Source organism: Aspergillus stella-maris (assembly GCF_047715825.1).
Source record: "Aspergillus stella-maris strain CBS 113639 unplaced genomic scaffold BDV14scaffold_102, whole genome shotgun sequence".
Taxonomy (NCBI): Eukaryota; Fungi; Ascomycota; class Eurotiomycetes; order Eurotiales; family Aspergillaceae; genus Aspergillus; species Aspergillus stella-maris.
Window position 1 is genome coordinate 50035 of NW_027396896.1, and position 14167 is coordinate 64201.

At 51.0% G+C, this 14167-nt stretch overlaps 5 protein-coding genes across 5 annotated transcripts; 3 read left to right on the top strand and 2 right to left on the bottom strand.

Moving 5' to 3' along the window:
- Window positions 1-94: 94 nt before the first annotated feature.
- BDV14DRAFT_184647 (Tim22-complex subunit TIM54) lies at window positions 95-1987 on the top strand. Its single transcript, XM_073770546.1, has 2 exons — window positions 95-439; window positions 506-1987. The coding sequence occupies exons 1-2, from the start codon at window positions 352-354 to the stop codon at window positions 1816-1818; spliced, it is 1401 nt and encodes a 466-aa protein (XP_073622422.1). The 5' UTR covers window positions 95-351; the 3' UTR covers window positions 1819-1987.
- A 62-nt stretch (window positions 1988-2049) lies between these two features.
- BDV14DRAFT_10736 (transcription factor domain-containing protein) lies at window positions 2050-4364 on the bottom strand. The gene is made up of 3 exons (XM_073765621.1): window positions 3868-4364; window positions 3210-3815; window positions 2050-3154 (listed from the first exon to the last, which is right to left on the bottom strand). Exons 1-3 carry the CDS (start codon window positions 4260-4262, stop codon window positions 2281-2283), a joined length of 1875 nt encoding a protein of 624 aa, XP_073622423.1. The 5' UTR covers window positions 4263-4364; the 3' UTR covers window positions 2050-2280.
- A 1099-nt stretch (window positions 4365-5463) lies between these two features.
- Window positions 5464-8908, top strand: BDV14DRAFT_184656 (putative C6 transcription factor). Its single transcript, XM_073770547.1, has 4 exons — window positions 5464-6204; window positions 6268-6766; window positions 6816-7581; window positions 7640-8908. Exons 1-4 carry the CDS (start codon window positions 6058-6060, stop codon window positions 8715-8717), a joined length of 2490 nt encoding a protein of 829 aa, XP_073622424.1. The 5' UTR covers window positions 5464-6057; the 3' UTR covers window positions 8718-8908.
- Window positions 8909-9339: 431 nt separating this feature from the next.
- On the top strand, window positions 9340-12214 carry BDV14DRAFT_193762 (uncharacterized protein; the record flags this gene model as incomplete). The annotated part of the gene is made up of 5 exons (XM_073771825.1): window positions 9340-9949; window positions 10057-10691; window positions 10747-10823; window positions 11147-11151; window positions 11586-12214. 5 exons carry the CDS (start codon window positions 9340-9342, stop codon window positions 12212-12214), a joined length of 1956 nt encoding a protein of 651 aa, XP_073622425.1.
- Window positions 12215-12308: 94 nt separating this feature from the next.
- Window positions 12309-13799, bottom strand: BDV14DRAFT_10799 (VIT1/CCC1 transporter family protein). The gene is made up of 3 exons (XM_073765634.1): window positions 13378-13799; window positions 12963-13317; window positions 12309-12911 (listed from the first exon to the last, which is right to left on the bottom strand). The coding sequence occupies exons 1-3, from the start codon at window positions 13448-13450 to the stop codon at window positions 12404-12406; spliced, it is 936 nt and encodes a 311-aa protein (XP_073622426.1). The 5' UTR covers window positions 13451-13799; the 3' UTR covers window positions 12309-12403.
- Window positions 13800-14167: the final 368 nt, after the last annotated feature.

Genomic DNA, 14167 nt, shown 5'->3' on the forward strand with positions numbered 1-14167 from the left:
AAGCGCCTGTACCTGGCTTGGCATTGAATGACGAAGTATGAGCGTTATGCTGCAACCACAGTGACAGGACACAGAAAGTGACTGTGTCTATACACGCAGCAACAGATAACCTCTGGCTCTTTAAAGCTACAGAGTGCTTTACCAAGCTCAATTGCTGGAATCTCGTCGGGGTTTCTTCCATACATTACCTGATATCTCGGGAATCCGGAAAAACCAACCCCCGAGCAGTCCTGACTTTTTCCCAAGCAACAATAATCAGAGACAACCAGCAGTGACGCAGCGCGGTGATCGAGGATACCAATATATACATATCCAATACCCGGATATAGTCCTCTTCACATATCCCCAGTCATGGTGGATTCTTCCAAGCCTGCCCCGGCTGCGGGCGAGGCAGCAAAGAGCGCGCCCAAGCCGCAGAACCCGGCCATGAAAATGATGGGTAAATGACCTCCCATTGCTTCAGCTATTCAGCAATAGACTACTAACGAATCCTCCTTGAAACTAGGGATGCCAAACTTCCGCTTCAAACTCCCCTCCCGTAACTGGATGATTTTCCTCACCGTCGCCGGTTCCTTCACCGCAGCAATCGTCTACGACCGTCGCGAGAAGCGCCGCGCGCAGCAGAAATGGTGCGATCTCGTCGCCCATCTTTCTCGAGAGACGCTTCCCGTCGAAGAGACAAGACGTAAATTGACTGTTTTCTTGGCCGCTCCTCCGGGCGACGGTCTCCGCAACGCCCGCGACCATTTCAAGGAATACGTGAAGCCGATTCTTGTTGCGGCTGCATTGGATTACAATGTCGTTGAGGGCCGGAGGGAAGGAGACATTAGGGCTGCATTTGCCGAGCAGATTCGCAAGCAGAGACGGCGCGCTGGTGAGGCGAGCACTGTCGTCGAAGACTCCACGACCCAGGATGTCATTGAACAGGCTCGGCAGGCTATCGGAGTGCGCGATGAGCCTGGGCCCAAGGGAGACCTTATTCTTGGCCGACACACATGGAAGGAATATATCCGTGGTTTACACGAGGGCTGGCTTGGTCCGCTTGACCCCCTTCCCCAGCCGGCACCTGAGGAGGTTCCCGCTGTAGAGGTCCCGGAGACCCCAGAGCAAGCTGAGAAGAAGGAAGAGGAGAAGAGAGAAGAAGAGAAGAAGCCCGCAAAGCCCACAGGCCCAAAACCCGCGTACATCGCGCCAATCGACTACCCCTCGCAGAACCTTCCCCCATCCTTCCCTCAAACTCTCGACAGCGCCACTCCAATCAACTTCCCTCACCTCCTCGGCTTCCTAAACACACCTATCAGAATCTACCGCTACCTTAACCAGCGCTACGTCGCCGACTCTATCGGCCAGGACGTCGCGGCCGTCGTCCTAGCCTCTCACACACAACCCTACACCGACGACTCCTCGGTCGCTGACGCCGACGCATCCCCTACCCTCTCTACACCCAGTGACTCCGCTAAGACAACCGCCTCACCAAACACATACACATTCCAATCCGAACTCCAGCACGAAGAAGCAGACTGGCATAAATCCGTGCACAAGAAGGACGAAGTGAACCCAGACCGCGAGCGCGAGTGGACGGATGCCATGGTGCTAGACCCGCGCATTGCAGGCCGCTTGCAGCGCTATGTTCTCCTTGCAGAGGAGCAATCTCGCGCCCAGCGCATCGATGCCGGCGAAGAATACATCATCGGCGAGGAGCGGCCGCCGCGCATGTCCGTGTTCCAGAAGGCTTGGATTAAGTATGGGTATGGGGAGGATCCCGAGGTTGCGAAGAAGAAGCCGATCTATGGGAACATTGATGGAGAGGATGCCTAAGCTCCCTGCTATGCCAAGGGCGAGGGGGAGTGCTGTTGCTGAGGTGAGGTGAGGTCGAGTGATATTTTGGATATTGGACGAAAGTGAGTTCATATAACGATAGACTTCGGAAGATAAGAAGGGCTGTACTACCAACTCCTATACACTGTACAATACGATAATTCATGCATATGTTGTTTCTATTAATCTCATACTCGAGCCAACTCCGTACCTTCGTTATTTTAAGCAGGGTATCATCGAAATCGCTGAAAAGCACGAGTATACATCCTGGAGTATCATCCAGCAACAGCTAGATACGACTATATTATGAAACATATTTGGTTGTAATAACTTCTCGATAGCCCTGCTGTACGAGAAATCAATTGCCACAGACACAGACATCTCCTCAAAAATCAGAAACAGAAGCAGTCAATGCTTTACTCGGTGTATTGGAAGAGAGATGACGCGTTATATATCAAGCTTTCAATTCCAACTTTCCGAGTTTAAATTATCAAACTTGAGGTTGGCGTACCGGAAGTCTGTCGGAGGCAGGATTGTAGATCCGTCGGGCACATAAGTCTCCAGCGTCGGAGCATAGTTCAAGGCAGAGGACGAAAGCTTTCCGCGGACGGGTGCTGCAAGCTCCAGAAACTCTTGGTATAGATCATGTAAGCTCCAGTTGTGAGCTCCATATTGTATAATGTTGCCTGCTTGGTTCAAAAACTCGACCGCACGTTCATGGCATTGAAGGCAATCTTCGAGTTCAAGTGCCGGTGGATGAGGAAAGTGGTCGGGGACTTGGGGCGCCGGCGGCACGAGACTCACAAGGAGATCAATGTTTTGATCGAGGATGTTGATGAATATCCGGCTGATTTGATAGACACGCTGAACATCGAGCGATGTCATAACAGGCAACCAGGTTCGACTTTCGAGTATTTGGTGGAGTCGATGGACATAATCTATACAGCGGTTGAACAGAAGGAGTTTGGTATAATCGCAGGAGGGAAGACGACGAGTTGAGGGGGATAAGATTATGATGGTTGTGTATAGATATTCGAGACGGTACAGTATAGAAATGTATGGAGATGAGGACTTTGGTGTGTTGTTGAACCATTCAGCCGCTTGCGAGCACAGTATCCAGGTTGATGCCGGAGTCTGGGGGGAAGGTTCGGCCGCACTGAAGTAGTTTTCCTGATAAGCCGCTGACAGTATGCACCTAATCTTCACTACGCTCCAGGCTGGATCTGAATTGCGCGAGAAGACATAACTTCGATCTGCCCTGGAAGAGGATGGAAGAGCGACATTCACAGAGTCGTCGGAGAACGAAAAGGTCCTGTCCAGGGCTGCACTTATGGCTCTAGTGTTTTTACTGTTAGCAGAGCACAGACGAGCTACAGTAGAGAAGTGTATACCTATCAAGAGAGTAAACACAATGAAAAACGCGACGCCGAAGATCTTGCTGTTCGACAGAGGGTACAGCCTCTGCGTGGTGGTCTTGGTGTAGCCCTAGATCGACGAGGACTCGAGCAGCCATACCAACAAGATACCAGGTACTGAAATGGGTCGGATCAATGAGGGAATATTGAGCAAGAAGCATCATGGCCTGAATACCAACCAAGCTTCCAGGACGGAGGACGTCCTCGGAAAACTGTAGAGCATCTTGTATGAGAGCTAAAGCCTTTCGATGGTTGTCGTCCATTGATATGCTGGACAAGGAACCATAGGCGGTGGCTAACACCAACCGAACAATCCAATGATCGAATGGTTTCGCGAAGTGAGCCCCATTCTGGTAGACAGAATCAACCGACGCCCAAAAGGTTGTTTCGTGAAAGAAGGGCAGCTGAGTGTAGAATGTGTCAAAATAGCGTTGTATTAGCGGGCTAATCTCGGGTCGAGACGGTAGCGGTCGGGCAGACGTTTCTGGAATCGATTTGACGAGAGAGATAGAAAGAAGCATATTCGCGAAAGAGGTATTCGATGTAATCCCTTGAAAGTCTCTTGAGGTGGCACTGACGGACCTAGAATCCGAGTCAATAAAGGCAACATACAGCATCAACGTTAAGAACCGACAGGTAACCAAAGTCTCCAACCAAGTCATCGATGTTCGACACTTCCTGGCGATGCGCATGCGCGATAGGTCCCGCGGAGGAGGCCGAAGTTATTGAGCTTTCATGGATAACGCCTCCATCACCGCCAGCCAGCAGTTCTTTACGCCGGCGCAGTTCTGCGGTCTTCTTTTCAAGCCGTTCACAGTAGGTCTCCAATGAACCAACATAGCTTCTCTCCTTCCCACGGGGAAACTCATCACTGCTCGAACAAGTGTCGGTCTTCCCTGCTCTCTCGCAAGCAGAACAAGCAGGGAGCTTCCCGTCGCATTTGATCTTGGCGGTCCGGCATCTTGAGCACGCAGCAACTGGCCGACTGACTTTGAGAAGTGGTTTTTCCAAGAACGAAGGATCGGACATTCTAATTGCACATGTTCCTATATCGAAATCTTTGTCAGTGAGGCTCGCAAAGCATCTAGCGATGTTTCACAGAGCTGTGCTCTCCTGCTCCTGGAGCCGAGCGATTTCACGTGAATCTGACTGTCGCAAAGAATAGATTTCTCCAATGCGCATGATGCCCATTGAAAAGGACCAGGCTGAGGCATGAAGTCTCCAAAAGTCTCACTCACCACTTAGAATATGCGGTCCGATGCGAATGGCTCTTGAAAGGTTGGATAAATGCACTTAATGCGATACGGAGGCCTAAGAATCGAAAGATAGAGCCGCGATCAGGAAGAGTAGCAATCAATTTCCATCGCAGATCACGAGTATTAAAAGGGTTTAGTAGCGAAAATCGGCTGAGTCTCCAGTCGATAGCTAATAATCCTAGCTGCTGAGGCACGGGGTGAGCTTTAATGGTAGCTCTAGGTAGGGTCAACGGTGCGCCCCAGAGCGCGGACAAAGCATACCTGAAGTCGCGTCGCGAGCAATCTAGCCAGGTGCAGTAGAACTTAAAAAGGGGGCCAGATGGACAAGAGTGACTAGACGCAGTGGAATTGCAGACACATTGGCAGGAGCAAATCTGGGAATCTGGGCCGAACTGTACGGAGTAAAGAGAGCGGCACTTGCAAGCTGCCCCGCGGATGTCACTGCCGCGCTAATCTCTATTGGGAATGTCACGAGCTCCTCCAGCTGACAGGGCAAGGTTCCAGTTGCACGTGATAGCTTTCTGTCCTCGGGCAGCCAACGCGAACAAAGAAATACACCGCCACCATGGTTTTGCCTTGGCCAAAAAGATTTAGCACGCCAGAGAGCTATGTATAATGCCGTATGTTATCGGGGATCAGAACAAAGCGCATTCCGTCCGTATCTTGAACGACACGCGCTGATTCCACGGTTGCTCTTACATTCACCCCCACCACCCCGCTCCAAGCGCGCCTAGATCACTGCCTGAGCCCTCCACAGGGAATTTCAACCCTGCTCCGGTGCATTTGTAGACAGGGCAGCATAAAGAAATGGACGTCGCCTTGGGTTACTCTGTCAGACCTTGGGGGTGCAAGGGCAAAGACTGCTGATTACGTATCTCTTGGGAAGGATTCACCATTGGTCTAGCTGCGTTTAAGTTGGGGCCGTTCCCTTTTGCCTGGTTGAGATTGAAGGATTTCGCGTACCTTAGCCTCATAACTGAAAATTTCCTCGTTGCCATTCTTCTTAATTAGCCATCATTTGTCCTAAATTCTCGAGATTTCACGGTGATTCTTGTTCAAAGCAAAGTCTCGCCCCTCATCTAGGTATCTCTATCTTGGATCTGGTCAGCGTCGATCGAAACGGCGACTAAGTGGGCCCAAGGCCACAAGGCCGCCAACCTCGTCCCTCTTCGCGACAACAACCCCCGTCGTTTCGAGACGCCGGACGCCCTCTTGTGCTCTTACCACTCAATTTTCAGGGCACCGAATGTCTTGGGAAACCCGGCCGTAGGTGTTGAACTGCCTTTTGCCCTTCGTACGACCCTCGCCCTTCCCGTCGACGGCGCCGCGCACCCTAGCCTTGTCGGATCGAACATGACTATTATGTCGAAATCGCAACTTCACCCGCTATACACCTCGTCTCATATAGCTGCCAGTGCCTGATGGCCTGACCTGGGGATTTCCCCTTGCGAAGAAAATAATATACGAGACAAAGTCATCGCTGTATGGAACGCCAGACGCATAACGCTAGGTTTCTGATATCCACCACTCTCCGTTTCTAGCCGGTTGCTGTAATCAAATAGCCCACCATGGCGTCGCAGGTCGACCAAACGACTTTACAATCCCAAAATTTAAACTCATGGGAGACCTCTCTGTCTAAAGGGACTGAGGGTTCTAGCCCTAGCTTCGACGGCCGGATCGCGCATACTCTAGCGGCATGTACTAGGTGCAGACAGGTATGTCCTTCATTCCTCACCGTCATTCTACGCTTTCGCGATTCTTACTAAAAAGCCGGGTAGCGCAAATCGAAATGCGACCCCGGGATTCCGAAATGCAGCCCATGCGATCGCGCCAACGCACAATGCGTCTACTATGACTCCTCTCGAAAGCGTACCATATCGAGAACGTACATTGTCCAATTGCGTGAAACTGCCCGAAGGCTGGAGAGGGAGCTGGAAGAGATAGAGAAAGACTTTCAGCAGGCTGCAGATCCAGAACTGATTGTTCGTGGAGCTGGTCGAATTCGCTTCAAGGAGCACGATGAGGCCAGATATTTGGGGCCTTCAAGTGGCATCGCAATAACCCGGTTGGTCATGGAAATGGCTAAGCAGAATACTCAGTCAAAGAGTATCAAGGACGTTGTCCCCGAATCCATCGCGCAGAAAATCAAAGATGAGTTCATCCAAGAGAGCGGGAAGCCAACTTCCAAGGTGTACCCAATGATCAGCTTCATACCCCAGCCTGATTTACCGGACAAGCATCTGACATATCGCCTCATTGATGTCTTCACTGTGAAGGGTATGTGGTGACTCTTGTATCGATTGTTCAACAGACTGATCTGCCCTAGCGCAAGCTATGCTTCCCACGTTGCATATGCCCACTTTCCGGCGAGAGGTGGAGGCGGTATTTGAAGGCTCTAATGACCCATACCAGAACTTTCAATTGCGGATGGTCATTGCCATAAGCATGCAGAAAATGAGTACCTCTTATGCTGGGCTAGCGGACAGCTACTACCTCGCCGCATTACCGTTCCTCGAACCTTCGCTGAAGAGGATGGATCTCAGATCACTACAATGTCTGGTCTTGATAGCCCAGTACTCGTTATTGACCCCTACGCGAACCGCCGCTTATTGGGTCGTCGGGATGGCTATCAAGCTATGCCAAGATTTGGGTCTTACTGAAGAAGCGACAATTACACAATCGCGCACCGGTAAGCAGTTGGATCCATTAGAGATAGATATGCGGCGAAGACTGTTTTGGATAGTTACGTCAATGGAGTTTGGTCTCTCGCATAGCTTGGGGCGCCCAAGCTGCTATTCCGTTAGCCATGATCATGTCCTTCACGTCAAATTCTTTGAGCCCGTTGACGACCAGTACATTACGCGGGAAGGGATACTACCTGGCGCAAAGCCAATTTTACCCAAGTGTATCGCAATACACTTCTTCAAGATGCGTCTGCTGCAGCTTGAGATTCGACGCACTCTCTATCTGAATAAACGAGACACCCCGGTTGATGACCATGACCCGTGGTTTCCATACATGCTCAATAAGCTGGACCAGTGGATGGCTTCGTGCCCTACACATGATGGAGGCAGTGGCTTGAGCGGGAAATGGTAAGAAAGACTACCTCGGCCCTTATTTCGTACCGTATCACTTACGCATTTTTCGTAGGTTCCAAGGCAGGTTGAATACCATGATTGTTTTCATGCATCGACCATCACCACAAATACCAGAACCATCTGTTGAAGCAGCACGGCGGTGCTACGAAGCATCTGTCTTCAATGTTTTTATGCACAGGGAACAGATCGCTACTGGCTCAGTTGATTTGACCTGGATATTCACCCAATCTCTTTTCATGGCGCTAAATACTGTCCTTTGGTCGCTTTCGTACCCAGAGATTCGGAAGGAGCACCAATTGTCAGAAGTCGAACGCAGCCTCGAAGTTGCGCTGGAGGGTATCATGCTGTCTGCGGAAAGATGGCCTGGCGTGAGATCAGCCGGTATGCTCTATGAGAATCTGATTGCCGCGTGCCTCAGGGCTTTTGACACCGACGACTCCTTTGTTGTCCATTCACCTTCAAACTCGTCCAGTCATCAAACACCGTCGTCTTCTCAGGAAGTACATACGCCACCTTCTATGACAAGTCCTGCGAGCACCGCGGCCTCACTTCACTCACAGAACCTGCTAGCGGGCGGTTCGTCAATCGCTGACACCGCATCGGCCGGCACTTTCTCAAGAGGCCCTTCAGCAGACCCGCCGTTCCATTACCCACCAGCAACTACTTCAACCTATCTCTCCAACAGTACGGCTAAAGTTGAACCCCCTCCTTGGGATCCTACAGTTCCACCACATGCCACAACAGAAGCGCAAAACACGCTGAAATATGAGCTGTCAGATGATACAATACTACCCGGGTCGAATCTGAGCTTTGATCCGTCTACGCCATTTAACTCTTTCCCTTCTGTTGTTCCAGGGCTACCGGGCTGGGACCCTAATTTCTCGCTTTCTTCGACCACGGATGGGACATTGGCGTATGCAGATGCGACGGCCGATCCAATGAACTGGGTCGATGCTTTTGGGGATCAGTACTCGCATTACTTCAATGGCGAGTACCCTGCAAACCCGTGGAGAGGCAGGACATTGAGTCAACAAGAACAGTTGGAATTGATGGATTCGCTGGCAGACCATATTCCTGACGTCACTACTCAACTGGCGATGCAGACTGCGACGGCACAGTATCAGTCATAAACTAGAATCTAGTCTCGGAAAGAAAATTTTATCAATAGTACATAGGCTAAGTTAGTTATCAGAAACGCGCTGACCAAGCAAGTCAAGCATGTAACTATTAGTACCTTCGAAACTTACCTTCATCAAGAGACCAATCACGTGGGAGATATATTACGAGCGTGAAACGTGAATACCGTAAGTTACACGCCTCCAAATTCCGCGAGCTGAAGGGGCGCGTATCACGTGTTCTCCGGCCTCTTGCCGTCATCCAACATCTCTTTCAAGTCTCAGGCGGTTTCACTTCAGTAGCGCAGATCAAAAGGGCATCAGTCTTTCCACCATCTACGGCCTGACCCTATCTATTCTCCGCTCATTCGGTCTGCCTCGCCCTATCGTCACTCTACCGACTATCCTGCAGGTTTTTCGGGTGGTCGCATTGGCATGCGTGACTTTGAGGACCCTCGCCCTAACGTCGCTTGAGCGAGTTCGACCGGCTGTCCCTCCTTTCTCTCCGTCTGAGTGCGCCGCACTTTTTCCTGTTAGTGAAGGATACTCGATCGAGGCCTTCTTCTAGGGCTACAGGATAAGGCTGCTCAAACTTCCGCCGCCGCTCACTCATCCCTCCGCCCGCCTGAATCTTCCCATGTCCGATCGCACCTCCTCGGCACCATTCCGGACAGGGCCTCCTTCGCCATCACCATCATCTCCTTTTACCTTCCCTAAAGACAACTCACAGCCGACGATTCCCGAACAGACACCCCAGACGCCGACATCGCCACCGTTGATGTCGGTAAGCGCTCCGAACAATGCCTCCAACATATCATCCCTGCAAGAAACACCCAGCCAGACAACGTCACAATCTGCCAGCCTCTCATCCCCGCCTTCCTCAGTACCTATGTCTACACAAGCCTCCCAGCAGCCAGCATCAGGCATAACGAATTCATTCCCGACACCGGCCAGCAGCGTCGGCGCCGACCACAGCGATAAGTCGTTCGGTCCGGGAGGTGATTCTTTCACAGCTGGCGGCCCTTCGCAATCAGAGCACAGACGGACGGATCATGAAAGGAATGCTGAATTGGGTCGGAAAGATATCAGCATGCGGGATGTTGGACAAATGGACGGCGCCACTCATCCGCCCCACGGCGATGCCATGGAGCTTGATACAGAAACACCGGCGAACACTAACCCTAATTGGCCCAGCATAGACTCTTTGCAGAACGACTTCTCGTCGGCCTTCCACCTTTGCAAAAGCTGTAAGAGCTCCCCAATCCTTGCCGTGGTTGCTGCCCCTTGTGCACTTCACAATGCTCTCCCACCTTCGCTTGGATTGAAATCTTGTTAACACTCCTTACAACGATAGCCCATATTGCGACTGGACCAGACTTATCACTTGATCTCATCTCGCTGTATGGTCTTGGACATGTGGCAAAACAGGTTGCAAGGAATGACCACATCACGGGCGAGAAGATCAATCGGTTGCGGAAGTCATATGAGGGCAAGTTGAAAGGACTAGGGCTTGCTGGAAGAAATAAGCCAGTAAAGCATGACCCCTCGACACCTGGTGGACTGCGGACGATGACGATGTGGCCGGAAGAAGAGTGGCAAAACCAGAAAGTTTTTGGCAAGGAGATAAAAGTTGCTGATATGGATTCAGCGCTGCACAATCTGCAGATGAAGGCTATGAAAATGGAACCGGGAACTGTACCGAACAACGATTATTGGGAAGATGTGCTGGGTCATGATAAGCCAACGAAAAACACAAACACTGGAGAAGCCGCCAAAAAGATTGGTACGCCTGCAAATACTGCTCGAGTCGTTCCTCAGCCAAATGGAACACCTCAATCGGCGGAGCAGGAGCGAAGTCGCCCGAGTCGGGGCCGCAAGAGACATTACGACGATAATAGCTTTGTTGGGTATGGCGAGGGCTTTGCAGACGATGATGACGAAAGTGGACTCTATTCGAATGGCGAGGGTGGAAAGAAAAAGCGGAAGAAGGTTGGATTCCAATATCTGTTGTCAATAATAGATTACTGATATTTTGTCATTGAAGGATCACGTCGCGAGGTTCCCTGGTCCTCCAGAACGCGGAGGAAGCTACGGGGTGGGCATGTTTGGCATTGGGGCGAGGTAACGGATGACATGGAAATTTTGCGGGCAAAAGCAGACCAGCTGCAACCTTCTCTTCTACTATGCTTCGCGCATAGCTACGTTCAAAACTCCACTACGAGGCTCACATCGCCCATATGAACCTAGTGGGAAGACATCATTCACATATTCGACCGAACTACGTTGGTCGACATCGACATCTTATTCTCAGTACATTTTTTTTTTTTTTGCATCACGGTGCTGGATATACCCGGCTTACTTGATCGGACGGTGTTTGGGGTTTGATTTACTCACGGAAAGGTACTCTGGCTTTTAGTCAACTCTTTGAACGGCAAAATCATCAGATGCTGTAATGCTTTCATTTTCATCGCGTGTTATTGGTCTTGAATCCGTTGGTCGGATATTCACTTGTTCTCTTTGTCCCGAGTCCCGACGCATTACGATAGCGAGGGACTATCTATAAATATTCAAAGCAACGCTGCTCAGCGGCGACCAGTCAGCCCGTAGATAGAAATCAAAGATCTCTATCGCGATAACATATACGTAACCTCTATTAGATTACTATCCCTCGTATCCAAGATAATCATATCGATCCTCCCAGATAAAGCGGGGACTGCCCACTCTCCGCGGGGCCCAACCAGGCGCGCCATAAAATAAGCCCGCGCTTCTCCATCCCACCTTCAAAGTACCTACCTCTAGTCTAGCTATCCTTCCACAAATCAAACCGTCCCTCTTCAACCATCCGCACCTCAAACCTCAATTCCAAACACCCAACCAAACAAGCAAACATGTCTACCCAAACCCCCTACCAAAAAACCCTCTCCCAAATCGACGCCGCGCACGCACAAGACCCCAAGACCGTCTCCCCCTCATCCACAGACGAAACATCCACACCAATCCCCTACGAACTGCACTACGCCAACAAAATGACCAAATGGCTGTCCAAGCGCGCATCCTCCCCCTCCGAAGCACTTTCCCTTGCTGTCCGCGCTCAACATCTTCGGCGCTGGGAAGTACCGCGGACAGACTTCCCCGCTACGAAAATCGGATATCATTCCTGGCGCACGTTTTTGGGGAAGAGGCAGGCTGAGATTGCGAGGGGGTATTGTGTGGACGGTGGATATGGGGAGGATATTGCGGAGCGTGTTGCTGCGTTGGTGAGGAAGGAGGGATTGAAGAAGGGCGAGGATGAGGAGGTCCAGGTTTTGGAGGATGTGGCTTGCTTGGTGTTTTTGGAGGATCAGCTTGAGGAGTTTCAGGATGGGTATGAGGAGGAGAAGGTGCTTGGGATTTTGAGGAGGACTTGGGTTAAGATGTCGGCTAGGGGGCAGGAGTTGGCATTGGGGATGGAGTTAGGTGGACGGAGTCGGGAGTTGGTTGAGCGGGCTCTTGCTAGTGGGGATGATGCTTGAGGTTACATATTTTGGGCAGGGAAGGAGTTTGAAAGGATTGGTCGGTGGTGAATGACATATTGCATATTGGGTATAGTACATTTTGGTTCGCTAGTATACAGAAGGGTGGACTTTGTCCGTCTATGTTGTGGTATCATGATGTGAGAAGATTGAGGAAAAGGTCGAGGAGAAGAGAAGAAGGTCGGGCGGTTATGACTCTCCCCCATTAATCAACCTGACCAACCCAATGGCCGCTCCAGCAGCAACACCGCCAACGACAACCATCTGAATACCTCCCTTGACTCCAGCAAGGATATTATCTTTTCCACTCCAGCCCCTAACAGCACCGGTTTTGACGTATCCAAACACGAGCAACGTGAACGCCATAACCGCAACACTGCTGTACAGCGCAACCATCACCTCATTGACGAAGAAGTATGGAATAAGCGGGATGAAGCCGCCAACGAAGTATCCCAGAGCGAGCGTGATCGCGCTCGTCCACGCCTGGTTGCAGTCTGGCTCGGACTCTTTGTGGTGAAAGGTGATAAGGAATTCGCGGAGGCGGTCGGTGGAGGCGTGGAGGGACGCGTTGATGGGGGCAATGGCTTCTTCGGGGACACCGTGTGCGGCGAAAATGTTGTAGACGATAGTCGATGTTTCGTGGGGCGATGTCTCGATGAGCTCTGTCGTTTCACGGACAGTGGCTTGGTATGACTCTCTGCTGGCTGTTAGTCTAGACTCATCTCAATCCCGCATTTCGTTGACATACGCTTCACTCTTCGCTCCGACGTATCCTCCTAGACCCATGGAGATGGCACCAGCAGCCAGCTCCGCCAATCCTCCGAGCACGACGACCTTTGTGTTTCCCAACGCTGAGAGACCAGCGCTCAATGCGAATGGAACTGTGAGACCATCTGACAACCCGAGAATGGCATCCGAGATAATGCGCGGGTCGATACGTGACCGGGTGTTGCTGCTTGTGCTTTCGACATCGTAGGTGGAGGATGATGGTGATGAGTCGCGGAATGTCGGAGACCGTTGACCTTCAATGTCGCTGTTCATGCTTCCATAGGTGATAGTAGCTGAGTCGTCCCCGTCTTCTTCTGAGGAGAGTAATGGTTTTCCTGAGTCAATGTTAGCGTTGTGGTGCTGTACCTGGTCGTAGTCTCGTAGGGCTGACGAACTATAGCTGGGGTTTTGAGTGGATTTTGAGCGTCGCTCTGGAAAGAGCTTCTGCTTGATAAATAGGAAGGCCATTATATATGTCCGTTTGGTAGTATTGCACCCCTTTGTCTGAAATTCTGAAAAGTTTGAGAAAATTGCTAGGTTTTGCTTGTACCTTGCGTGATAGCGTCCCGATTAGGCAAAATGCTGGTGTAGAGTCGACGGGTGTTCCAGACTCCTGACGTCACCGCGATCGAGAGTCAATCTGAAGATCTTCAGCAGCAAGCGCCGGTTCAAGATGGCCTGAGAAATCGAAAATTGGATGTAAGAGATTGAGTAACAATCCAGCAGCGAAAGAAAGATATTTATCCTTGCCGATCTGCTTAATTCCGAGCTACGGACGTGCACGTTTGAAGTTGCCAATTTTTCTCTGGACCTCTTTCGCCGCGTACTTTGTCCCCGCTTGGCCAATCACAGACACGGCAATGGTCAGCTCACTGCGATCTGCTCGAACACCACGCACAAAGCACAGGTGCACAGAGGCAAATCAGGTCATAGTGATTGGTTACAGTGCTGCATGATTACATTTGTGTCTCACTTTAGTGGTCGGAGCTTGTTGCTGGACTTTTCGGGATATTGGTGGATATTGGTTCGCGTCCGAGAAAGCAGCTCGGAGTTTGTAGTCTTAGTGATGGACGCATTCTAGAACCCAGATGCCTTGTCTAGCTCGGAGATGGCAAATATATGCTGAAAAGACCGAGTCCGAAGGCAACTCCGTTGCTGAAAGCACTGTACCGGTCCTCCGTCGAA